The sequence below is a fragment of the Lagopus muta genome, chromosome 13 (genome assembly GCF_023343835.1).
Source record: "Lagopus muta isolate bLagMut1 chromosome 13, bLagMut1 primary, whole genome shotgun sequence".
Classification (NCBI taxonomy): domain Eukaryota; kingdom Metazoa; phylum Chordata; class Aves; order Galliformes; family Phasianidae; genus Lagopus; species Lagopus muta.
The window spans coordinates 11,996,620-12,021,056 of record NC_064445.1 but is presented as its reverse complement, the minus strand read 5'-3'; the positions used below and the strand labels follow the sequence as shown (position 1 = coordinate 12,021,056).

At 44.7% G+C, this 24,437-nt stretch overlaps 1 protein-coding gene across 5 annotated transcripts in view; it reads left to right on the top strand.

Moving 5' to 3' along the window:
* LOC125699945 (ligand of Numb protein X 2-like) overlaps positions 1-24,178 on the top strand; it is a 29,794-nt gene extending 5,616 nt beyond the window's left edge. For 3 of the 5 annotated variants that reach the window (XM_048960014.1, XM_048960016.1, XM_048960019.1), the window contains exons 2-10: positions 6,403-6,866; positions 9,365-9,609; positions 10,967-11,163; positions 12,462-12,830; positions 14,844-15,023; positions 16,319-16,493; positions 16,659-16,869; positions 20,844-21,002; positions 22,083-24,178. In XM_048960014.1, coding sequence (XP_048815971.1) covers positions 6,403-6,866; positions 9,365-9,609; positions 10,967-11,163; positions 12,462-12,830; positions 14,844-15,023; positions 16,319-16,493; positions 16,659-16,869; positions 20,844-21,002; positions 22,083-22,218 — 2,136 coding nt within the window. In that variant the 3' untranslated portion in view covers positions 22,219-24,178. The remainder of the gene's footprint in view (positions 1-6,402; positions 6,867-9,364; positions 9,610-10,966; positions 11,164-12,461; positions 12,831-14,843; positions 15,024-16,318; positions 16,494-16,658; positions 16,870-20,843; positions 21,003-22,082) is intronic. The other 2 variants (XM_048960015.1, XM_048960018.1) reach the window with 1 other exon arrangement.
* Positions 24,179-24,437: the final 259 nt, after the last annotated feature.

Here is a 24,437-nt window from a genome sequence, read left to right as displayed (position 1 = left end):
GTACCTGAGACAAGCTTCTGCATGTTACGTACTTATTTCATATTCTGTAAACCCTGGTGCTGTTTTCTTTCCATAAACAAGGACGTGTCAGGTAGACACAATGGTGTGTGATGGCATAGGGGTGCCTGTGTTTGTATGATGTAGGATCTTCACCTCTTGTCCTCAGAACCCAGCTCTTAGGAAAGTGTGTGTTGCACCAGATATTTAGATGAACCTAAATCTCAACATCAAATCTTCTCCTTTGATTTGGCTTGTGGCTTTTTGCTTCAAGTGCAGGAGAGGTTTTGGTTATTGCAGGTTAGGTCCCTTATCCTTAAATCATAGTAATGGATTCCCCCTTTCTTAGTGGAAAACCTTATTCACAAATGTCTAACTGATCTTTAGGGATGGAGTTGCAGGTAGTTGCCCAATTCAGAGCGTAGGTGAGATGGGGGTGGAGGTAGGGGTATTTAACTTCCTAGAGAGAGATTATGAGATGCAATAAGAAAAACAAAGCGTACAAAGAAAATATGCACATGCTGCCGGCAATGAAGATCTCACAGAAGTCTGTGTGTTGTATTCTGCAAAGAAGCAAATTGATTGAACTGGTAAAACAGAACAATCTGCATAAGCTTTATGTTCCTGTGCCCATAAAGCAGGCAGATTGCATGTTTGTGGGGAAGAAAGGGTGTGGAAAGGAGGATGGATGCAGCGGAAGCATTTAGCATAGGTGAGAAAGCATCAGAAACGTAAACGTAAAACAGCTTCTTCTGCAGCATTTATCTTCACTTCCGTGGGTTGGCATTGAAGTTATCCATTTTTCAGAGCAGCGTGTTAAAATAGTAATTGTTCAATCTCCTTGGAGGAACAGTGCAGGTGGAAAACATTTTGTACCTCTCTGTTTAATCCCTCGTTAAAAACAGAGGAGAGGGGAAATTTACAGGTGCTTGTTACCCAGGTGTTATTAACTGAATAACACCAGAATCTCCTGCTCTGTACAAAGGATTGTTGGGATCACACTGTGCTGTCCTGCTGCTCTAGAGCCAGCTGGGTTCCTGGTGAGATGGTTACAGTTCTGTGGCCTTGCTGTGGCACTGCTAATTGAGTTGAGAAACAAATGTATGGTATTGAGAGAAGTGGAGCAGAGGAATTTTTGTGTAGCTTTCTCATAAAATCAGGTACATGTTTGCTATTCATTTCTAGCAAGATTTTAAAAATCAGTAATACAAATCAAAAAACTTCTTTTTATATTTTCCAATGTTACTGAAACCACCTGAAAATGAAAACCCGTGTGCCATACTGAGAGCTGATGCTGCAGCAGCTGCTCAGGAGAAAATTCCTTGGGACAGGCTCACTGACATCAAGCAGACCTTGGAGCACATCCCTCCGAATCGGGTTTTCTAGACCAGCATGTATTTTCTAGTCTAATGTGACAGTGATTCTGTTCCAGGAAAATACAGTTGAGAAAACAGATGCTTGCCCAGAAATTCAAGTGAGTTAAATACCAAGTTGTCCAATAAGCACAAAAATGCAAGGCTTCAGAATAAAACTTGTTTTCAGGCTTATGGTTAAGGAATGAGCAGAAATGATGGGGACAATGGGAGCTTTTAAACTGGCAGTCTCTGTTGAGATGGAGTGCAGCAAAGCAGCCTGGATGTGCAGCTCCTCAATTGAAGCATTCAGGTAAGTGCTGTGCAGTTCCTCTCCGGGTGCCTCATTAGGAACTCTTGGCTTGAAGGCAAGGTTAATCACTGAAGGGGTTATTTCTTGTATAGTCAGACAAACCTCTTGTTTACAGAAGCCTTGGCTTCATACTTTTACTTTCAGTGGCCTAATCTTCAGCAGTATCAGAAAGTAAAAAGGAAAGGCAGTAGGGCTCTGTGTTATCACCTGTAAAGTATTCTGGTGTTTGGTACTGTGCCTTTTGGAAAAAGCAGCCTGCTGTAAGTATTGCCTACAAAGATCTGGTGGTTCAACACTATTTTCTGGTGACTAATATAAACTAAGGATGGCTTGTTCATAGTTGTGAAAGACTGTAGCAGCAGTTGGAAGTGTTTGGGCAGGATGCTGGTGTGTTTCATGGAAAACCTGCTGCTTTTCATGCTCGTGAAATCCTTCTTCAAAGTGGAGCTGAGATTCAGCTAAAGAAAAACAAGCCCAACAGTTACAGAACACTTTGCAACCTCTTTCTCTCTCACTTAGGGGGAAAAAAATAAATATATATATTCCTATTTAGAAAAGCGCAAGGCTTGTGAGCCAGTTGAAAACTGAAGAAAGTTTTGCAGTTTTTGGGGTCCGTTTTTCTTATGGCTTATTGTTAGAGCACTGGGTTTGCTATGTTAGGATCCATCATGAATTTGCTGCCTTGTTTTATGTGATTAAACTGCCTTTGGTTGGTGCCCTCCTGGTGTGTGCCCTCAGTTGTCTTAATCCAGGATGTGCTGCCTTTGTTTTGTCCACCCCTCGAAATTAATTGTGTTGCCTTTACGTGGAATGTTGTATTTCCAGTCTCCCAGGGGAATGCAGTCATAAATATAATAGCTGGTGCAATTATCACAGACAGCTGTCACACGGCCGTGTACGTGGGGATGCGCCCTGTCGTCCCAAAGCCAGCTCTTATAGCCGGGCTGTTGGTAACGCCTGCAGCATCAACATGTGTTAACATAGAACACCTTTGTGTTTCCAGTGTGCTTTCCATGCCACAAATGTATTTTTTTTAATGTGAAGAACTAGATTTTTTTAATGGTTAATTTTTTAGCGGAGATGTTCCCCTTGTCATCCTGATCCGTGAGGAGGAACCTTTACACTTCTGCTGCGTCCTCGCCTTGCTGTCTGTAGGCTGACTGCATCCTTCTTTGTTTGGCAATGAGAAATGTGCTCCTCAGGGCCACTCAGAGAGGGTGTGGAATAGCATTTTTGGTTCACAGGTTTGGGTTGGTATTCTTTCCTTGGATTTTCCTGTGTGATGGCTGTAAGTTGCTTACAGTCAGATTCAGTCGCATAAGAGTATTACATTCCTGCATGTAGTGGCTCTGGGTCTGTAGTTGAGCATCTTGTGATGTGAGCTCAGTCTGTCAATGGGAATGGCAGTGAAGTCATACCCCAAGGAGGTGGCACTGGGGTGTTGGTGACTGAAAGCAACCTGTATCGAGGCTGCAGCTGTGTGAGCAGGCAGGCTGGGACAGAATTGTGTCTGTGCCCCACAGTAAAGTAGGGAAGAGAGAAGTTCCTTACAGAGTGAGAGTGGTGCCCAGCAGTGCTGAGAGCTGAAATGTTGAGGTTGGCAGCAGGGATGTTGCTTTTCAGTGGTGCTCGACCCAACTTTCTTCTTCAGTTGTTTTAGTACAGGTGGAGGCAAAACAGTGGAAAGGTTTCCTGGAGTACTTGCTCGCTCTGAAACAACTTTCTAAGCAGCCACAGAAGCAGCCTGTCAGTTCTGCTCTGAGTTGGGGTGCTCTGGAGGCCAGCCCTGAGCCAGGCGCTGACTGGGGGCTCCCAGTGCTTGGGGGCAGAGGGGCTGTGCCCACAGAGTGAGAACAGGAGGCACGGAGCTGCTGCTGCCAGGAGCAAGCTTGCTTTGGTGGGGGAAAAGATCAGACCTGATAAGTCTTCCTTCAAAAAAATTCTGTTCTTTGAGTCGAGGTTACAGCACAAGGAATCCTGCTTTTTAAAAAAAATCCACCACCACTGCTTTTGTTCTTCTTATGCAGTGAAGATAAAGGTGAGCCCAAAGAAATCTTTTCTCTCGCCCACACAGGGTAGGAAACAAGAGGACTGTGCAGGTTTATTTTCTTCAGTTCTTTGTCACGTATGGGAGGGCTGTGTTACTCCTGGGGTCACTCAGACTCAGATGCTTTTGTTGTGTTTTTAAAACAGCATTAGATGAGCACTATATACATGTGTCAGGCTTTGACATTTTCATAAACAACAAAAAGCAGCACGAGAATGGCAGGGGTTGCTGGGGTGCTCCAGCCTTCAGAGGCCAGAATGTGCAGCAGAAACTGCAACAGATGGAGTGGGTTTTCAGCTTCACTAAACAGCTGCAGCCCTGGGAGCTGGCTGCAGGACACTGGAGCTGGGCTCCACCTGAGCAGCCGGCAGCTGTGCCTGTTGTGTTCAAACACTGCATTTTCTAGACACCTAAGGTCTGTCTTGTTGCACAGTAGTCATCTTTGCTGAATAAGATGTTAGCAATTTTCCTCATGCTGAACATCTGCTTTCTGGCTGAATCACTGAGCAGGCGGCAGGCTTGTTTGAGCCTGCTGCCCTTCCAGAGCTGCTGGTTGCCTCTGCCTCGCCGAAGGCTGTGTGGGATGGGTTTGCTTCGTGGCTGAGGTGCCAGGCCCTGGTTCCCTGGTGGCTGCAGGAGGGTCCTTCTCATGGAAGGGATGGTGGGATAAAAGGAAAAGGTTCTTTGGCACTTGGGAATGAACCTTCACACCTGGCTTTCAAGGGTCTGGGCTTGCAAGAACAAAACGGAGAAGAAAAATGCAGTAAGGTTGTGGTGATGCTTTTATCTTCCAGAGTTTTGAAGTGACTCATAAATGAGATCATCACACAACTTTAGGCACAGAAGGCAGTGTGAATTTGGTAAATAATGTGGTGCCCCTTTCCACCCCATTAAGAAGTTGTTTATCAGCAAAATTACCATAGAGTTTGTTTTCACTGAGACAGAAGAGCTGTTTAATCACTTGCCAAAATCTTATGCAAATACTACAACCCGAAGCACAAGTATTTTGTGTTGGTAGGTGTTAGCCTTGGAAGCTTCCTTAACTGATCTGAACGGATTGATCAGCATTGGTAGGTGATTGATGCTGAAATGTTTTCTTTTCACGTGCGGGATGCCTTCAGATCAAATGCGAGCTTTCAGTCAGAAAAACAGCAGAGGTGCCTGAGTCTGGTTCAGACAGGTAAGTAGCGAAGATCAGTGGCATTTCTGGAAGGGCAGAGCACATCTGCTCCTGTTTGTGGGTAAGAGCTAAGGAGTGAGTGCACGAAAAGAGCAGGGGCTGTATGCCCTGTGTAAGCCCCTTCCTGCAGGGGAAGAAGCTTTCTGGTGCTGCAGCAGAGCAGCTTGGTGCTCGCTTCCCCCCTACAGCTGCCACCACCTCTGCAGCTACGTAAAAATTTGCCCGGGAAGTCACTTGATTGTGCCAGTGATACATTATCCCTTTAATTAAATAGATGACTTATGCTTGACAATTAGTTGAGGTGGAATGATGTATGCTTTTTATTAGAAACCCATGACTAATTTTTTCTGGCTGTTCTTGCTATCTTATTGTTCTTGCCTACCCTCCCGCAGTGTCGCTGCTGCGTGCCAGCCGTGTCCTCCAGGCACTGGTGCAGACCGGTGTTCGCTCTTGCTCAGGCTGTTACCTGTTCCAGACAAAGCAACTATTTTCAAATGTTTTCCATGTCGTCACTGTTGTGCTTTTATTTTTAAACTGGGATTTTTAAAGTGGTCTTAAAAAAACCCTGTTGTATGACTTCATCCAGTACCGCATCCCCAGGTTAGGAGTAAGCCTTCCTGCAGCAGTGTCTCTGCATGTGATCTGCAGCAAACTCAGGTGAATGTTGTATTTAATTACAGTGGGCAAGGTTCAAAAGGGGTGTGACTGGAGACACTGTTACTAACATCAGTACAGCAGCAGCTGCAGAGAGCTCAGTTTGTCCCTTACCTCCCGACCTGTAAGAAGGTGAAGCTCAAGCCTTTGTCTTACAGTACAGCCATCTATGACATGTGCTGTACTTATGGCTTTTCCCTCCCTTAGAAAACTTGAGTCTTTTCATAGAAAATATGTTTCTGTGGATAAATTTAGGCATGGATGAGAAGGGAACAATGCATTCTTTGTTAACACTAATGTTTTGTGCTGGGAGTGAGCTTAAGAGGAAGGAAATGTGGCTCAGATTTTTTTTTTTGTTTCTTTTAAAATTTCTTCCTCTTCTTCTTCCTCATCCTCAGACCACTCTCCCAAAAAAAAAGACCAAAAATCCGGACAAGTAGAAATCCTCAAACTGATCTTTCACCATACGTGTCTTATAAATGGATAATATTCAGTATCCTTGGAAAGCTCTAGAGAAAAATGGTCCATGTGAAAATTATTCTCTCAAGAACGTGCAGTGTTTGTCTCAGCTCTTCCAATTCGTACACTTAGTGGGGTTTTACACACCCTGTGTCACCGTGGCATGTAAAGTAATTTCAGCTTCAGTTCATCCACTTAAAGATTTTGCTGGATTGTGTGCTTTTGATCTCTCATCCTTGGGTTGTTCATTCACAGGATCTCTCTGGAAGGAAGAACTCTTAAGGGGTTGGTAGGGTTGAGAATACCAGGGGAAACTTAAGGTGGGAATACAATTTAATTTTTAATTGGCTACGTTGTGAGCTGGCACTTAGCTGGAAATTACTCTTTCTCTTCTTTTCAGCAGAGGACTCTGTCAGACAGCTGCTACCGGACACATTTCCTTCCTGCTGCCCTGGGAGTGCACTTCCTGGCCACCATGGCTGATCCCGCAGCAGAAGAGCAGGCACACCACGGTGGTGAGCTGTGCTGTGAATGCGGTCAGTTCCACCTCTTGCCAGACAATCATCTCTACAACTTCCAGAATGAAGTGGACGATGAACTCATTTGCCACATCTGCCTTCAGCCTCTGCTCCAGCCTATGGACACCCCCTGTGGGCATACGTACTGTTTCAAGTGCCTTGAAAACTTCATGCAGGAGTATAACTTCTGTCCTATGGATCGGAAGAAGCTCTCTCTCCAGCAGTGCCACAAGTCCAGCCTTCTAGTCCGAAACCTGTTGGATAAGCTGGTTGTCATCTGTCCATTCAAGGCAGAGTGTCAGCAGACAATGCAGCGGTGTGAACTAGAAGCTCACCTGCAGAACAGGTGCTTTCCCATTTACCTTGTGTTATCGCGCTGCATGTAGTGCCATCTGTCTCTTGTGCTTCTGAGCAGAAAGCTTTTTAGATTGGGACAAAATGGGACAGCAGAGATGAGGTGACAGCAGGTGAGGCCAGAAAGGTGGGTGTGTGAAGACAGCATAATTGTGAGTTAGGGAAGTGAGCTCCCATGTGCTGCAGGACAAAGGTTGAAGTCTTTCCTTGCCTTCTTGCAGGCAAGTTGTCTGTGGACACAACCACTCAAATGTATATAAATCGTGTGCCCTGATCTGGGGAGTCCGTCTCTTTGTAAACAATTCCAAAGATGTATATTCCTTCTTTCACTTGTGTGGAAAAGAAAGACAGACACTAAGTCAATACTCTGGAGGCAAGGGATCGTGCAGTGTTACCAGTTTAATTGGTCCAATTAAGATGTGCAATATATGTCTTTGATCCAAATAGTGTAAGTCCCTCCAAGCTGTGCATTATGCAGTTGCTGAATCACCTACTTATAATTCCATTATCCTCTCTCATTCTTCTGCTGAGAAAACGAAGCACATGAAATATATGTTCTTCCCTTTGTGTAGAGGAAGAGCTTTTTTTTTTCCTTGCACTTCAGCAGAGATGTGTTTAGGTACTTCCGTTGTTGGCTAAGCTGGTAGCGGGCGAAGTTCTGAAGTGCCAGTGCCAGAGGTCTCAGCGTGGTATGGAATGACATCTGTTCCTAGTTAATGATTGCAGGAAAGGGAGCTAAGTGCAGGCTGCTTGCTAAGTGCAGGCAGAAGCAGGCCTTCGTTGGTGAGGTGTACTTTTCTCAGTTGGTATTGAGAAGCGCAGCTTGTTTCCCTTCAGCTGTGTTGTAGCTTTTTGAGTCAGAGCCATGTGTTATAAATAGGTCACCCAGCACTTGGGATACTCTCACAGTTCCAGCCAAGCTCATACCCTTGCTGTTTAGCCTGTCTTTGTTACCACAAGCTGAGAGCTCCTGTTAGAGCCGGGGCAGTGGTGGAAGATGCCATGAGAAAGCTTACAGCGTCCTTGAACTGACTCTGTACTGTTTTCTCATTGCCATCAGGACTGAATGCTGGTGCTGCAGAAAGGACTGCCCACGTAGCTGTGGTGCTGCACGGGCATGGCCAGAGCGGGGCTGGGTACAGAGCTGAGGGGTCAGAACCTTCCTCTGAGCTCCTTAACTCTGCCTTGGTACCAGTAAACTTCTGTCACTTGCTAATCCCTCTGATGCATGAGTTACACTTCAGAGAGGGAGGCATCCTTCAGTGTTGATGACACTGACCTGACTGGAAACTATATCCTTCCCATACAGTTCTGAGCATCTCCGGAGGGGATGGAGTATTCTAAAAATCACGACTTTGGGTTGTGAGCGTTTTAAGATTGAAAAGTGGAAAAAAGGAGGAAAAAAAAGAAGTTACACTGGGGTTTGGGTGTTTGTTTTTTTTTTTTTTAACTGTGAGATTAAATTATAGTAGGATACCTAAGGGAATAAGTAGCAACTAGCAGCTTGTTTCTTGGGGGATTCTGTTGCCCTTAGCAAAATTCATTTATTTCTCCATGTCTTAAGAGGGTTGTGCCCAAGTGAGTCAGCTAGCTTCTGCCTTTTAGGGTAACTTCTAGGGTCATTTTGTTGGCTCCAAGCGAAAGATGACCAGGGATACACCGGATAATACCTGGGTAAGGCTTGTTTATCCAGAATGTAAATAGAGTTTAATTTGAAAAGTGACTGTGGTAAACACCCAGTTCTACTCATGTCTCTGAAAGTGACGCTTTTGCATTCATCACTCTCCTTACCTGCTACTTTTCTGTAAGTGCTTTTGATAAAAGACCTTGTTTTTCCTCGCTCGTTTTTGCTGAGATAGCTACGGTGTAACTGCATACAGAGCACATTTTTTGAATGCAGAGTTACTCCTGGAACCTCCAGGTGGGGAGTGGTCAGTGGGAGTAAAGCTTCTGTGAATTGCTCCCATTCATCTTCAGCACGGATTGGAGGCCAGGAGCTGCCCGAGGGTCAGGCCGCGTTCAGGGGAAAGAGAATCAAGCTCTGCTCACTGCTCTCCCATGTTACCAGCTCGTTAAAAACAAAGCTTGATTCAGAGCTGAGCTTGAAATTCGAGTCACTTCCTTTGCATAAAGTTACAGTTCATCATCAGCTCTAAAAGCACAGAGCTAAGTGTTTGCTTATGTTTTAAAAGAGGTATTGTCTTCACTGAGAGTTTGCCATGTAAATATTTAGCAAGTGTAAGTCCTCTTCCCATTCCATTTTCCTTTTAAAAATATTGAGCTTAATAATTTTGAAAGTAAGAGAGTGAGTAGTCCGCTCTTCTACTTATGAAAGTAGAAGCTGAAAGTAGAATGAGAGCAACTTCAAGCATCTGTGATACAAGCTCAGCAGCTGCTGAGATCCTGAACGTCCTTCTCTGCCTGCTTTCCTCACTCAGAGCCTATGTGTGCTGCGTCAGCCACTTACGGTCACTGACAATCTCTCCCCAGGTGTCCTGGTTTCAAGAAATACAAATGTGAACTACAGCGGAAAAGGAGCCCTGTTTCCAAAGGGAAGGAAGAGCCCCTCACCAAGGTGGAGACAAGTGTGCCCAGGGATCCAGAGGTGCCCAGGGATCCAGAGGGACCCAGTGGAGGATCCCCGCTTGTAGCAGAAAGCTCCGCAGCTGCTGTGGTGTCACTAGGGACCGCAGAGCCTGGACTGGTTAACCCAGCTTTTGAGGAGACGGAAGAAGGTGAGAGTTTGATAAACAGATGTAATTATGTAATTACCTTTTATAATATAAAAATGAGGTAATTATTTCAGACGCTTCTCCAGTATTGTTAGATATCCTCTCTTTCCTCATCTTGTTCTTGAGAAGAGGGAAGATACGTTCATCAGATGTGCGTTGCATGTGGGAAGATCTGCTCAGAAGCACAGAACTGCTGGCACAAAACAACTCTGAGATCTCAGGCTGCAGTGAATGTTGTATTTACAGTTTTCTTTGCAGAAATTAATGCAGTTTCTCTCAATGGGAACGTGCAGCACTAAAAGCACTTATGGAAGCCAAATAATTAGTAATTAGGAAATGCTCCAACTTCTTAATCTTGTTCAGAAAGTTAAATATACAGTTGATTTCCTGGAGTGGTCAGCGCCTCCCTAACGCTACAAAGCAAGTGTGTTTTTATAGCCTAGCCTGGTTTTGGATTAGTAGTTACTTATGAAACCCTTGCAGATAAAAGTAACCATCTGCACTGCAGCCTAGAGTCTCTCGTGTCAATCCCTGCCAGAAGGAAGGAGCGTGGAAATCTCAGTGCCTTCTTTGAGAGTGTCTCAGTTTCCAGATGTGCAGAGACTGGAGCTGGGTACTCCTCTGTGATGTGCCATTGCACAGCTCAGCTTAGTTCTCACTTGGCTTTTACTCTGAGTACACTTGGAGCAGATCTTGCATCTTTTGTATGAGACCTGCAGTTCACCTTTGCAGTCAGGCTCCTTGGCTTCATTAGAGTGCTGGGCTTGCCTAAATGCTGCAGTGCTGGTAGCTTTAAAATGACTTGCTAACAACTACTTTCATCTTCAAAGTGTCTGAGAAGCATTGCTTAGGCTTCAGGAGGCTGTGAAAAAGGTAAACATTACTTCTGTGTTATAGGAGAGATGGAAGAAGAGGAGGAAAGGAAATTAGAGGAGGGAAGTTGTAGTGAACTGCCTGTGGTAGAATCACCTCATGACAGACCAGTAATTACAGTGCGGCAGTTCCCTTCTCTAATGGGTGCTGTGGAATTTGGGATTAGTGCATGTGTGCTTCCAGGAGTCCAGCTGTCACAGCAGAAAACTAAATGTCCAAGTGAAACACACTGAATGAATACCCTGTAGTAAAACACAAGAAATAGCAGTGAGAGAGTTTAAAATTTGCCACAAGTTAGGGCAAGATGTTCTGGAGAAACTACAGAAATAAGGCCTTTATAGCTTTCAGTTTGACCGAGCTTTTTCTCTTGATAGCTGTTTTCCTTTCCCTCTAGATGCTACTTTAACAGTGTTAAAAATCTTGTGGGGCTAGTGGGGGAAGATTCCATTTATGTGTTGTTTTTTTTCTCTTTGATTTCCACCACCAGATGTTCCTCAGAGAGCCAGCCCTGTGGCTGAAACGAGCACAATTGAAATTCACAGAGAAGATCCAGAGGAAGAGCTTGGGATGAGAATAGTGGGGGGTAAGGACACCCCACTAGGAAACATTGTTGTTCAGGAAGTCTTGCGGGATTCTGTCATTGCTGCAGATGGAAGAATAGCACCTGGGGACCATATTCTTGAGGTATGCAACCCTCCTGTCTCATTGCTTGTCTTAACTAAAGGGATAAACAGGCAAAGTCGCCTAGAAGAACTGGGAAATCTCTACAGAGAAGGCTTTTTTTTTTTTTTTTTTTTTTAAAGCACTGCTCAGACATGTCTGTCAATAGCATCATCTGTCTCCTGGAATTGAGAAGTAGATTTGAGGACCCTTCTGATCCCTCCAGATTTTTGAATGCTTACCATTTTGTGTGAAGCGAAAAGATCTCTATGTGATAAACTGCACCCAGTAGCACCATTTCTCTCCAGTGGATTGTGCTCTAGCTTGGAGGTCGTAGTTGCTTGCTTTACTATGTTGCTTAAGCTGCATTTCCTTAATGGGCAGGTAGGAAGCTTTAGACCTTACAACTTGAAGTCAACATCACATATATAATGTGAGTAATAAGGAGCACCAGCCTTGTACCATGCTGACCCACGGCCAGACTTAGTTTCCAGATGAATCTGACAAGCCGTTACGCCTCTTGCAGTGTGCTGAGGTGACAGAGCCTTGTCCAAGGCACTGAAACCTACATGCAGGAAAACTGTTAGCACCTTCTGGCTGTGGCTGCCCAATCATCTGACAAGCCATAAAGACCTAATTATCCTGTTGGGCTGTGGACGTCAGTAATGAGTGGCAGCCTTGTGCACAAGTGGCCGATTGAATCTCCAAGTTGGTTCCTCATGCAGACCAACAACACAACTTCTGCTTTATCCAAACTGTACGCCTTTCGATCTTGACTGGGCTGTAATTAGAGTAGGTTCCCACACTCAGTAGCCCTGCTGCCATCCTCAAAGAAAGACACTACAATATCTCATGTGGCAAAGTGAAAATCAGCTTCTCAGAGTTACTTTGGTAAAAGTGTGATTAGGGCGACAATTCCAGAAGTTCTGTAGGCTGTGCACTGCTCTCCCAGGTGAGGGGTGGGTAGTCTCCAGTTCAGCTCCTCCAAGAGCATAATGAATGCTGGAAGTCAGTGGAAAGCAGTTCTGCAGTGTCATGATTTAACATCCTGCACTGTCGGGCTTGTTAGCCACGTGAGGGGTCCTATCTCCTCCATGTACTTAGCTACTCACCATCACCGGTGGCCTTGATTCATCTGCTTTCTTCTGCATTGCTTTTATAGAAAACTCTGCTCTCTAATGTGCATGAGGAACAGCTGCTTCAGTCACGGCATTGAATAGGGATTGTGCATCCTGTCTCCAGCTTTGTGATGTTCTGCATTGTAGACAGTGCCTAAATTACATAGGTTCTGATTAGGGACTCTGGTTTGTTTGTTTTTCTAGGTGAATGGTGTCAACATCAGCAGTGTGACTCACTGCCAAGCTGTGTCCTTCCTGCGCCACCCAGGTCCTGTTCTCCACCTCATTGTCCTCCAAGAGAAAGGCTTTTCCAATAGGACTGCACAGCAGGACTCCCCTTCTGCTACGAATCAGGAAGTGATCCATGTCACCTTGATAAAGAGAGACCGATCCGAACCCTTGGGAATCAAACTGATCAGGAAGACGGATGAGGCAGGGATTTTTATTCTGGATCTGCTCGAGGGAGGTCTGGCAGCCAAAAATGGGAAACTGAGTCGAAATGACAGAGTCCTGTCTATAAATGGCCAGGATTTGAGGCAAGGAACACCTGAGACTGCCGCACAGATCATCCAGGTAATTTATAATGCGGAGAAATTGTCTGGCTAATGATACTGCAGCTTCCTGCATTGGTGGCAGGGCTCCTGCTCTGACCCAGGGGCTAACAGAACATGCTGCAGCAAACTGCCTTCCCTGAAATCTCTTTTTGGGAAAGTAACTGCTCTGCAGATGTGTGGGAAATGCTGCTTCCAAACAAAGATCAACATGAAGAGTGGGCATACATCATGAGTCATCTGACAAGTCTGAAGCGAGGCAGTTGCTCGTGGCACGTCAGCTTAGCCAAGGCAATTGGAATTTCTTTGTGGTGTGGCAGTGTGGAGAGTTTCTTGCAGAATAAGTATTTGTATGCTCTGTGTAGATGCACACATTACAGAAACCAGAACAGATTAGGACAGCTTCTTGTGCTTCCAGCAGTCGAACTGAAGGTGTTTTCCAGACTCCCTCCACACCTCTCCATGCAAACAGCATCTCAGACTAAGAACTTTTTTAAATGCTAAAAGAGGGTAGGAGAAAGGGTGGCTTTTCATTCACAATAGGGATTTGTTCTTATTGCAGCATGCCAAATGTGTTGGTGAACAGAGCAGGCTAGGAGTATTGATTGAGGAGCAGGGATTGCTGTGTGTGCAGTAGATGTCACGAAGATCAGTTTTAAAATTGTTTATTTTCCTAGGCAGTGACCTCCAGTTTCCATCTGAAGATCCTGACACAATACATCTGATCACATATTGTTTATATCCTGGAAAGGATCCGAGGTCAGCAGAGTGAGGGAGAGCCAGTTCTCTTCCTGCTAATTAGCAAAGGAGAGCACAGTGCAGTGGGAGAATAGAATAGTAACAGCAGGATTCCAGCACTGAGATCTTTCCTTCTGCTGTATGTGTGATTCCATACTATGGCCTGTTAGAATTGGTTTTCATTCTTGCTGTTGTATTTCTGTAGTAGCGTGCAAGTGTAACTTCTGTATGAGGAACTTCATCCCACTAAGATCAGTAAGTCTCAGAACTGGCTTCAGTGGCTTTGGGAATTAATTCCTTTTGAAGTGACATTCTGTAGAACTGACATTTTCCCAAACGTTCTTTTCTTCTGAGAGCTTCTTGGTTAAACTTTGTTCTAATTTTGATTGCAAACTGTTTGGAGAAGAGTATTGTGAAGGACCATTTGCACCTATACTGTATATGCACACCCATTTACACTGTACGTAGTGCCCTACTTGGGGATGAAGGGGAAGGCAAATTCCCAAAGCAGGATGCAATATTTACAATATATTTTGTGAAGACACAGATATGTGCAAAATTGCTTTGAGGAAAAAAATTGCATCCTGAAGTGATTTTGGAGATGAGAGACTTAAAGCTTCTGTTTTGTGAAAACCCTGTCCTTTGGTAGTTTAAAAACACACACGGACCAACCAGCTGACTAAATACAACAGAAGCAAAGCAGTTGATGCAGTCCCTCTTCCCAGGCCATGGAATTCACTGCTGCTTGGTGCTGTGGCACCAGAGGAGTGGGGGACGTCCAAGTAGTGAGGACTTCTGGACAGCTGTACTTCTCTCATCTGTTGCAGGAAATGCCCCAAGCAAGCACAGACGCCTTTCGCCAATAGAGTCCTTCACAATAAGGTTTTGTTGGATTAATTCAGTTTCTTTCAGATAGAAGAGCAGTAACAATAGTGAATGCTTTTCCTGTACTTCTGCCAAGGCCAGATATACAGCTGGTTGAGTTTTTAACTGGCAGCAATCTTGGGCAAAAGGTCAGGTCTTCAGGTATTTGGGGGGGAAAACAGATGGAAGAAATGCTTAACAGCAGATGTGGCATATGGGCTGGGAGGAAAGGAGCTATAACAAGTTTATTTACAGCAGAAGAAAAAGCATCTACTGCTTTTATGATGGTTGTCCATTGTGTGGATCGGTCATTCCGGCTGTTCATTTTGTATTGTGATACGCTGCTCTTGTTGCACGTACCGAAGCAGAGGAAGCAATCATCCTCTTTTGCTTGACTTCTAACAGTTTCAGATGTTCTTTTTGCTCCTGGCAGACCAGTGAATCCAGAGTAAACTTCGTAGTCCTGAGGCAGCCAGGTGTGCAGCTGTTGGACCCAGGGGAAGATGGCAGCACGTCAAACAACAGCAGCAGCAGCAGTGGGGGAGGAAGCCCAGTGCACCACCGGAGAAGGCTAGAGCAGAGTCACTACAGACGGAAGTCCAACTACCAGAAGGTAAGCTTGGAAATAACAGCAAAAACACTGGTTACCCTGGTCTGATAGCTCTGTTATGTTAGTTCTGTGACAGCTATTTGTTACGTATAACTGATAGAGTAGCTCCTTTTCTTCTTGAGCTGTTGACAAGCAGCATGTTGGTGGCTGTTGGCACTAGAAAACTCTGCATTTGTCATCGACTGGAAAAAACATATCAATTTCCTCATTTGCCTCTAGTTTTGATGCAGAACCAGTGTTTAATCCCTCCTTGTTTGGAATGGGCCATGGGAAATTCACAGTCCATGAGACACCAGCAGGGCCAGTGGTGGACTTGTTGACATTCATAAAGCACAGTGTGTTCAGAGTGTCGTGCAGTGGCTTCTGGTTTGGAGACACAGCTCTGTGACACAGAAGTAGAAGCTACACAGATCACACTGCTGTGACTCGAGTGTTGTATCTGCCATCCATTGAATGTTACAAGAATATCCTGCAAGAGGAGAATTGCCAGTCTTCTGTACCAGTGGAGGTTTGCTCCGTGCTTAGAGCTGCCAGCTGTGGGAGCAAACATTCTAAAACTGCCTAGACTTCTGTGTCTAAATGCCTCTGAAGATTAGTAAGGAACCTACTTCTACCTCCACAGTTTGTTACATCTGCAATTATTTGCAAATTAACAGGGAAATAATAAACTCTGGTATTTAAACTTTAAGTAATACTCATACAGTCATTAGACACATTCATTTTCTAGGGATGCTGGCCATCTTTGTCAGCATCTCCAAGTTTGATTTTTCTTTTATATACAGTATCTCAAACAACTCCTACTTGTCTGTTTTATCCATTTATGTTATTGGCTTGAGGAGCAGAAATCAGGATGAGGGGTGATTATAATACAAACAGAGCAAATGTCAAGTTTCCATATGTCTTTTAAGTCATGAGAAGCAAAATAATTCAGCAATTACTGATCCCAGTTTAGTAGTAGTCAGAAAGGAGTTGATTGCTTGGTATGAGCGGCCTTGTTCCTTGGTGCAGAACTGTTCTCAGAGTGAGCATCTCTTCACAGCACAAGGAAGCAGGATTGTTGGGAGAGCAGCTGTTTTCCAGACAGCAGTTCCTCAGTCACAGCAGTGTCACACTGGAAATACAGAGTAGTATTTTCACCCATAGCGAGTACAAGAAACTGACTTTGCCATCTAGCAGTATCTAGCATCTAGCCAAATGTTCTGAGTTAAAGAAACATAATGCCTATTTTGTTCTGACTCTGAGCTTTTCGTGTTAATTGCCTTAATGAATCTGTGTATTGTATTGTCATTTTATTGTAGGAATTACCTCCAGGATATGTAAGTCATGAAAAGACAGTTGCAATAAAGAAGGAACCAAAGGAATCCCTAGGAATAACAATTGGAGGTGGACGAGATAACAAAAACAAGCTCCCTATATATGTAACAAGTGTACAGCCCATCGGGTGCCTCTTCAGGGATGGCAGAATCAAGCGAGGTAAGGAGACTCTCAGATCCTTTACAGGTTGGGAACTGTTTTTAAGCAGAACTTGGATTTAGATAGTAAAGTGAAATTGGAAGCAGGGCTCCACATGAGACCTTGAGGCAGGAACGTGCTTCAGAGCACAGGTTTTGCAATAATCCCATTTTATTTAATCAACAGGAGATGTACTTTTGAGTATAAATGGCATTGATTTGACTCATCTGAACTACTATGAAGCTGTCTCAGCACTGAAATCTAATGCAGCTTCCCACTCGGTCATACTGAAAGCCCTGGAAATCCTTTTAACAGACCCCACAGATCCTTCTCTAGACATCAAGGAGCGAGGATTCAGCTGGTCTCCCCTCTGGATCACATGGCTTGGATTGCCCAGGTACATTTGTTTAGTGAGCTCAGTCACTGAGCTGACTTAACACTAGAAATGAACTTTGTGGGTTGACTTGCCAGTATCCTTGTTAGCTTTAAGGCACAGGAAAGCCTCATCTGCCAGGGAGATCACAGCACAATGAATGCATAAAGAAGTTCAGCTGTTTCTTACAGCGTTACCCCTTGTTTTTCCACTTCTTTTGCACAGTAACCATGTTTCAGAAGTTTCTGAAATTTTTATTTTTTTTTCCCTTCTCTAAGAGAAGTGACACAGAAAATGAAGAGCATACATTTTGGAATTTGAGGCACTGACTTGAAATTTATTCAGCATAGAACCAGTCCCTTCTGAAATGCCACTAGCTGAAATCACTGTGTCTCTTTCTGGATGGCATTACAGAGGCCAGCAGGTATCTGCTGCTTTACAATCCCGATTCTGATCATCTCATTCAGAGGAACTCTTTCAGTCTAATTCTTTCTGGCTGTTTTAACTGTGTGATCTCTAATGTGAAGCACAAACCATTCTGAATTGCTGAGTTTCCCTGCTGCAAAGCTTTGGATCATTAACTTACAAAGATTTTAGCAGCAGCATGTTACGTTCCATGTTACAGAGCTGAGATGTCAAAAACTTATTTTCTGTCTCCTTTCTGGTGAGATGAACCTCTTGTTTGCTCACTGTTGTGGTTTCGTGAAAGTACACTCAGCCAGAAAAGACAGAATCTGTTGTCATTTCAGGTAACTGGAGAGGGATCGTGCAGAAGACGAATGTAGAACAGTAAAGCCAAACCCTTTTGTGGGAAGCTCAGGTTATTTATAGCCTTGTTTCTTGAGGCATCTGAAAGAAGAAAGACTAACAAACCTTGTTACGTTACCCTTGTGTTACTTAGCAGCCTGGAAGCGCTCAACAAAACAGCCCAAGGAAGGTGGCTTTGTGTCTCAGGTGACTAACTTGGCTTGTGCTCAGCATAGTCCTCTAGTTTCCTCCTTCCTCCCTCAGAATCAACTCGTCCGTTCTGTGCAGGCCTGCTGTGAACCAGTTCAAGCTGTACCTGGATGGCCCAAACCTGGGTTTGCATTCTCAGCTGCTAGCTTGTTCCTCTTGGGTGCTCCAGGGGCGAAGTACAGCCAGAAAGAACTGGCCATGCCTTCTCCCTTCTTCCTTTCTCCAATTCCTTTGCATGTGTACTGGTTCCCAGCATCACCACCCTTCCTGCTGCAAGGACTGGTGTCCACTCTTTACTCACTGAGAACTTGCCTTCATTTCAAGCATAGGCTGACGTTACTAGCCATGTAATGCATTGCTTGAAATCCTTTTGTGCTGGTAATAATGTTTGCTCCCCCTTCCTTTGCCTGTTAGAAGGTCTCACTCCTGAAGCAGGGAGCAGTGATTTCAGATGCCCTTTCTGCTCTTCAGGCTTCCTTTCTTGCACTGACCTTAAGGAGTCAACAAAATTTTTCTTGTTTCCAGTAGTAAAAATGGCTCCAATTCTTTCTCACCTTCTTGTAGTAAGACGTGGTAGCAGTCAGTGTGGAAGCTTTAAGCTTAGTGTTGATGGCATGTAGAATTTTGGTTATGCTCAGCATTTTTTTACAGCTACTACTCTGACACAGAAGTCCTTAAATCCTTCTCAGTCGAAGCTTTCATGCTGAAAGACTGGAGTCAAAGTCTAGCTCAGGGCTAGAGAAATGTACTCTGTTGTTGCAACGCTTGAGCCTACAGTGTTTAATTCCAGCCTTGGTTCTTGTGTCTGTGGGTTATTTTCTTTACATCAAATGCTGTCAGGCTGGCATTGAGTGACATGCAGGCTCTGAGCTGTGCAGCCCCTGCAGCCCATCCTGTAGAACTTGGGCTACGTGCCAGGCTACAAGTGCTCAACAGTTTCAGGAGATCACAGCTCTGGTCTTGTATCTTTCTTGGGATGCCAGGCGACAGAATAACAGGAGCATCTTGGTCATAGTCCTCTGAAAGGAAACACTCCATGCTCATAAGGTCGCTTGGATACCACAACATTTGGTGTGTAAGCTTAGGTCAGAGTTTCCACCCTTGCCTGTGGCCATGTGTGCCTGATGAAGATGCAGACATCTGTGCTGCTGGAGGGATGAGGTGGGAACACTCTTCTCTCCAGCCTCAGGCAACAGAGCCTGGTGCCTGACATTCTGGCTTTTTTCTCTTGTAATACCACTGTGGGAAACCCTGCTGTCCCCATAGACTTCTGCTCTCTCCATTGTTTTGCTAGTAATCTGGTGGTGGGGAGTGTTTCAAGTTAATTATATACTACTAATCACTGCTGTTAGAATGATTATCATGATCACTGTATGTGTCACAGAAGATAGCATAGGAGCTTCATTTCTTCATAGGATTGTTAAAGACCAGTTACTCATAGTGTAAATCTCAAAACATGGTGTTGGGGATTTAATTCACTGCTCTTTGAATCCTGGAGGTTGAGTTACTCTCTCTTGTTCTGTATCAGCTTTTGACTCCTGAAACAGCCCCGTGCCACACTAGGCCTGGCTGTTAATGCTCAGGGGTGGAAAAGCAGCATCCCTCTTACTTTGAGATCTATCTGCAGCCAGTCCACAAAGCTGGAGAATTCTGCAGTAACCTTGAGGTGCTCCCTGCTGTGGCCCCACCGGAGCAGCACATTCCACAAACTCTGAGGGGGATGCAGGGAGCCGGGAGCCTCCCAGAATAAAATCTGCACCTTTACTTTCTGTGACGTCCAAAATATTTTTCTCACGGTCATTTTCCATTACAGTGAACTGATCTTTCTCTTCCTAAAAGCTCCTTTTCATATGGAAATAGATTTCTAGTAAAGAGCTTTTTTCAGTTCTTGGAGAATGCGTTCAGTGCTCACTTATGTTTTATGCTGAAGTAGCACTCCTGTTCTCTGGGCTGTTTATCTGCACCAGATGCCATCATGTTTGTCATAGCTCTGTTTGTTTTTTTTATTTGTATAATACCAGCAGAAGAAAACTGGAGGCACCAGTAAGCTGCAGCTGGGTCTCCCAGCGTTATGTGTGAGGAACTGGTACGGAAGTAAACTTCTGTTTGAAAGCAGATAATTGGATCTCTGTCTCAGTGAGAAGTTAACTGAGAAGGCTTTTGAACTCTGAAACTCATCTGCAAACTGCTCAAGCAAAGCTCTTGAGGCAAAAACTTTGTAAAGGAGAAGTTCAGCTGCAGGAATAGCTCAGGGGTGATCAGCAGCAATTCACACAGCCTGCTGTTGCCAGAACATTACCTGACTGCCGGCCTGTGCTTCTGCCATGCCTCTTCAGCCGCCTTGCAAGGGCCTGGTGTGTGCTTGTGCTGCAAGCTCAGAGCACAAGTCCTGTTAGCACTCCATTACTGTGTTCTCCCTTGCTGTGTGCCTCAGGCTCCCTGGGAGGGCACCTCACTGAGTGAGGCCAGCACTCAAGCGATCTGCTGTCTGCTATCTCACTGTACACAGCAGCCCTGGGTTAGCAATCCCTTCCTGCAGGAAAGGCATCTCGTGCTCCCATGTGGTATGCAGAAGGAATGCTGCCTCACCTCACAATGCTCACTTGCCATCAGTGAGAGGTGGCTGCTGCTTGCCTTCGTTGGACCAAGCTGAATAAAAATCTCAGTTCCCATTGACTGCACGGGGTTTAGCAGTGCTGTTTATAGTTGATGTGGTTTTTGTTCCTTTGCTAGGTAAAATCATTAAGTAATTCTGAAGTGAATTCATGAATTTTTCAGTTCACAAGCCCTTTGAGAGCAGTCGTTTTAAAACTCTTTGACTACCACTGACAATGTAAGACTTCTAAGAGGCTGTTGTCTTCAGATTTGGTAATCGTCCCGTAACGCACCTTGCACAGAGGGTTGCCTTCAGCCCATAAAATAAGAAAGATGAGGCTGTTGCATAGCTGCACTTCCCCCAAAGGAAAATGTAAACTTCTGGTCAGTTGGCTTTCCTTGAAGCATGTTTACAAACATTGTTTTTGGCTGTGCCTTCTTTGCAGCTACCTTCACTGCTGTCAAGATATTGTCCTTAGCAAAGGCAACCAGGAAAGCTGGGGCTTCAGCATTGTAGGAGGCTTTGAGGAGAGCAAAGGAAACCAGCCCTTCTTCATCAAAACCATCGTGCCTGGGACGCCCGCCTGCCGCAACGCAAGGCTGAAGTGAGTGTGAGCCCTTCTGTGGGCTCGAGGCAGAAGCGTCGTTTCCCTGGAGAGCTTTTACCCTTTTGACTGGCTGAGCTTCAGTTAAGGACTTCTAATCCATAGCTGCACACTTAGGCAGTTAATAGCGTTACAAAACCCTGTATTAATGAGTGCTTTTTCTATAAAAGCGTAACCACCTACTAAAGGGAATTAAATGTGGTATTTTAAAAGGCTGTAAAGGCTTTAATTGAGTAATTAAGAAGAACTAGAAAGGGGATGTTCCAGATTAACCATAGAGGCTTCTGAGTTAAAAACAAAACAAAGAAAAGAAAAAAAAAAACCAAAAACACCTGAATTATGAAGACTGTCTCAGTGCAAGTAGGAAAAGCCCTCCTGTAGAGAAAATGGAAGGTAGCCTTGCTGCCCTGTCAGTAATGCAGCGGGCAGAGTGGTGAGTAGTCTGCATTACCTCCAGGATCCACCAGAACCAGCTCTTCCACAAGCATGCAGCAGGCTGCAAGTGCAATACTGTTACAGGCTGCTCTCTGTCAGGGGGGCAGATTCAGTGCAGTGAGTCAGGCTTTGCTACCCTGGGAAGCATGAAAGAACAGAGCTGGTCAGAGCCCTGGAGCCAGCTGGGCATCCTGTTTTAGTGCCTGGGGAGCCCTGTAAGATAGAGGGAAGGACAGGGGCTTGCTCTGGCATCTCATCCCAATGCAGCTGAGCTGTACAGCCACATGGAGGGTATCGGGGTGTGCTGTGGTTGAATGATGCAGGCAGCCTGAGAAACCTATTGGATCAAGCTACAGAGTGAGAGAATGCCTCAGCCTGTGAGCATTTCTCTTGGCCCAGCCCTCTACTGCCAAGCCAGCCAGTTACACTCCTGTGCACAGCACTGTCTTCCTCCCCCTGCTCTCAGGTTCAGGACAGCAGTCATTTCTCTGTTTGCGTCTGTTCTCTTTTTACCCTTTACCTAAGAGTCATTTCAGTAAAGAATTTATGATCTTGGTATGGGGTGGAGTAGGTGATCTTGGTGTCCAAGGTTACAATGTGAATGAATTTACTTATGATGAGCTCATTTTTTGTCTTTCTGATTAGGTGTGGAGATGAAATAGTGGCAGTAAATGGCGTACCAGCAGTTGGAATGAGCAACTCAGAACTAATCCCAATGCTGAAGGAGCAAAAGAACAAAGTGACACTTACTGTGGTATCCTGGCCAGGGAGCCTTGTGTGAAAGCTGTGACAAATCATGCAGCACCCTTAAGGATCATCCTTGGTATCAGATATTTGCTGACCACCACGCTGAGCTGAACATGACAAGCTGAGGGAATGCTGAACTCTTGCTGTACAGCACACTGCGTCATGACAATGATTTTCACTTCATTTTTGGAGAAAACATTTCTTTACTGCGTGGAGGTTGCCACCGACTGATTGTTAGATTGAAGATAACGGTGACTCAGAACACTTGTAGCTTCTTGGACTCAATAGAGCTTTTAGTAGTGGTGTTGCAGTGCTTCTCTACGACTCACCCATCTTTGCTATTTAGTTTCAGAACTCCTCTTTCCATTTAATGTTTTGACCAGGTTAAAACAGATGTGACTGGCCTGTTTCCCCTACTAGTCCATGAATACCACTTGGCTGCTGCTCTCTACCTTACTGCCATACTGGACACTGAATCATTTTATATGTTTATAAAAGCCACTAATAAAACGGTGGGGATGCAGTCCAATTAAGCAGGTCTTGTAGCCCACAGCTTTATGTTCTTAGGCTGCTTCCACCTACTGAATGTTTTTATACATAAAAGAAGTTTGCAGCTGAAGAGCTGCCAACTCAGCATGGCAGGGCTGCGTTGACTCCTATGACGGTCCTATCACCAGGTAGCAGAGATGAGGAACTTGGGTAGTTTTTTATCAGTTTCCTCAGCTTGATGTCTCTGGTTTTAAGACCTGATGAGTGACCAGCTTTTCCCAGAGAAGGCAGATGGCTAAGAAAGCAGGTTTGTTGATGAGAAGCTGTTTGTCTTTTAGTTTCCCAGCGTTGAGAGGCAGAGCTGAGGCAGCAGGGACAAGATGTGCTCGCAGTTCTGTCACTGCTGTAAGAAATTGCAGCGTGCTGTGTTGGAATCTCCACGATAGGACACCTCAGTTCCAACACACTGTGTAGGTTAGAATGAAAGAAATGAAGTCCCAGCAGGTTGGTTTGACCTCCAACCTGTTAAATTCCTACCTGGAAACAAACTACTTGAAGCAATTCCATCTTTTTATTTAAGTTGCTAATTAGCAGTATAAGAAACAGATCTTTCTCACTTCAGAGATCTCTCTGTGCTGTTTCTGCTGTACCTTCTATGGAACCAGCTCAGACTGTAAGATTAATCAAAGGAGTCTCTTCCGTAAAATGCTACCTAGAATGAATGTTTTAATTCCTTGTAGTAGCAAACAGACTGCAGGTATGTGCCCATCATCCTCAGCAATGCTTTTCTTAGGGCTGGCTATTGGTAATTGGCTCTTAGAGCAGAGTAGACCTGTTTCTTGCTAGATGATTGAGCTGTTTACACACCAAGTGACTTCACTTCCTCTGGCTGTTAGCTGAAGGCAGAATACAGCAGGCCCTTTTATCAGAGCCTGTTGTACAGAAATGGCTTAAGATCCATTTGTCTCAAAAGCTCCCCTGGCACATGGTGTGGCCTCTCCATTTGGCCAATAAATGCAGCTACTGTCTTAAACAGCAGAAAGAATGGGATCAGCTGTTGCTGCTAGCTAACAGTGAGAGTGAAATGATGCTGAAGTCAGAAACGTGCCTGTGGAAAACAAGTCACTTGAGCTGCATCTGACAGAAAAGAAGGTGAAGCACTTTGGTCTCCTTCCTGTCATGATAGAGAATCTGTGCCCAGTATGGAACAGTAAATACTTACATAGGTGGAAAGAGGGCAGTTCTTACTGGGTTGTAACAAATGGGGCTTGTATAAAGGATGGTAGGAAAAGGCCATGCAGAGGGTGGTCAGGCCGTTAAAATGAAGGGTATGCTGCAGAAGTCAGCATGACTTTTACTATTACTCCATCTCGTTTCAAGGTGCCTTTAACTTCACCAAAATGTCCTCATAATTAAGTACTGATTGCAATATCAGCTTGTTAATAGATGTTGAATTTGTTTTGATGCCTTTATAAATTATTCTAATATTACTGAAAGCCAACATGGATTATGGGTGTATTTTTCTTTTTTCTTTACCCTCCTGCACATCTTTGCCCTTTTCTTTACCCTCTTGCATATCTCCCAGAACAAGTCATCTCAACATCTCAACCAGCTTAAAGAAGCTGACCTTGCCAGGAGTTTGTGCAGGTGACTTCTGCTTCTCCTGGGAGAGGAGCTGGATTACCCAGAAATGCACTGTGACTGAAGAAAGAAGAACAAAACCAACTCCCACATGCTCTTTTCCCTTAGCTATCTCACTGGTGC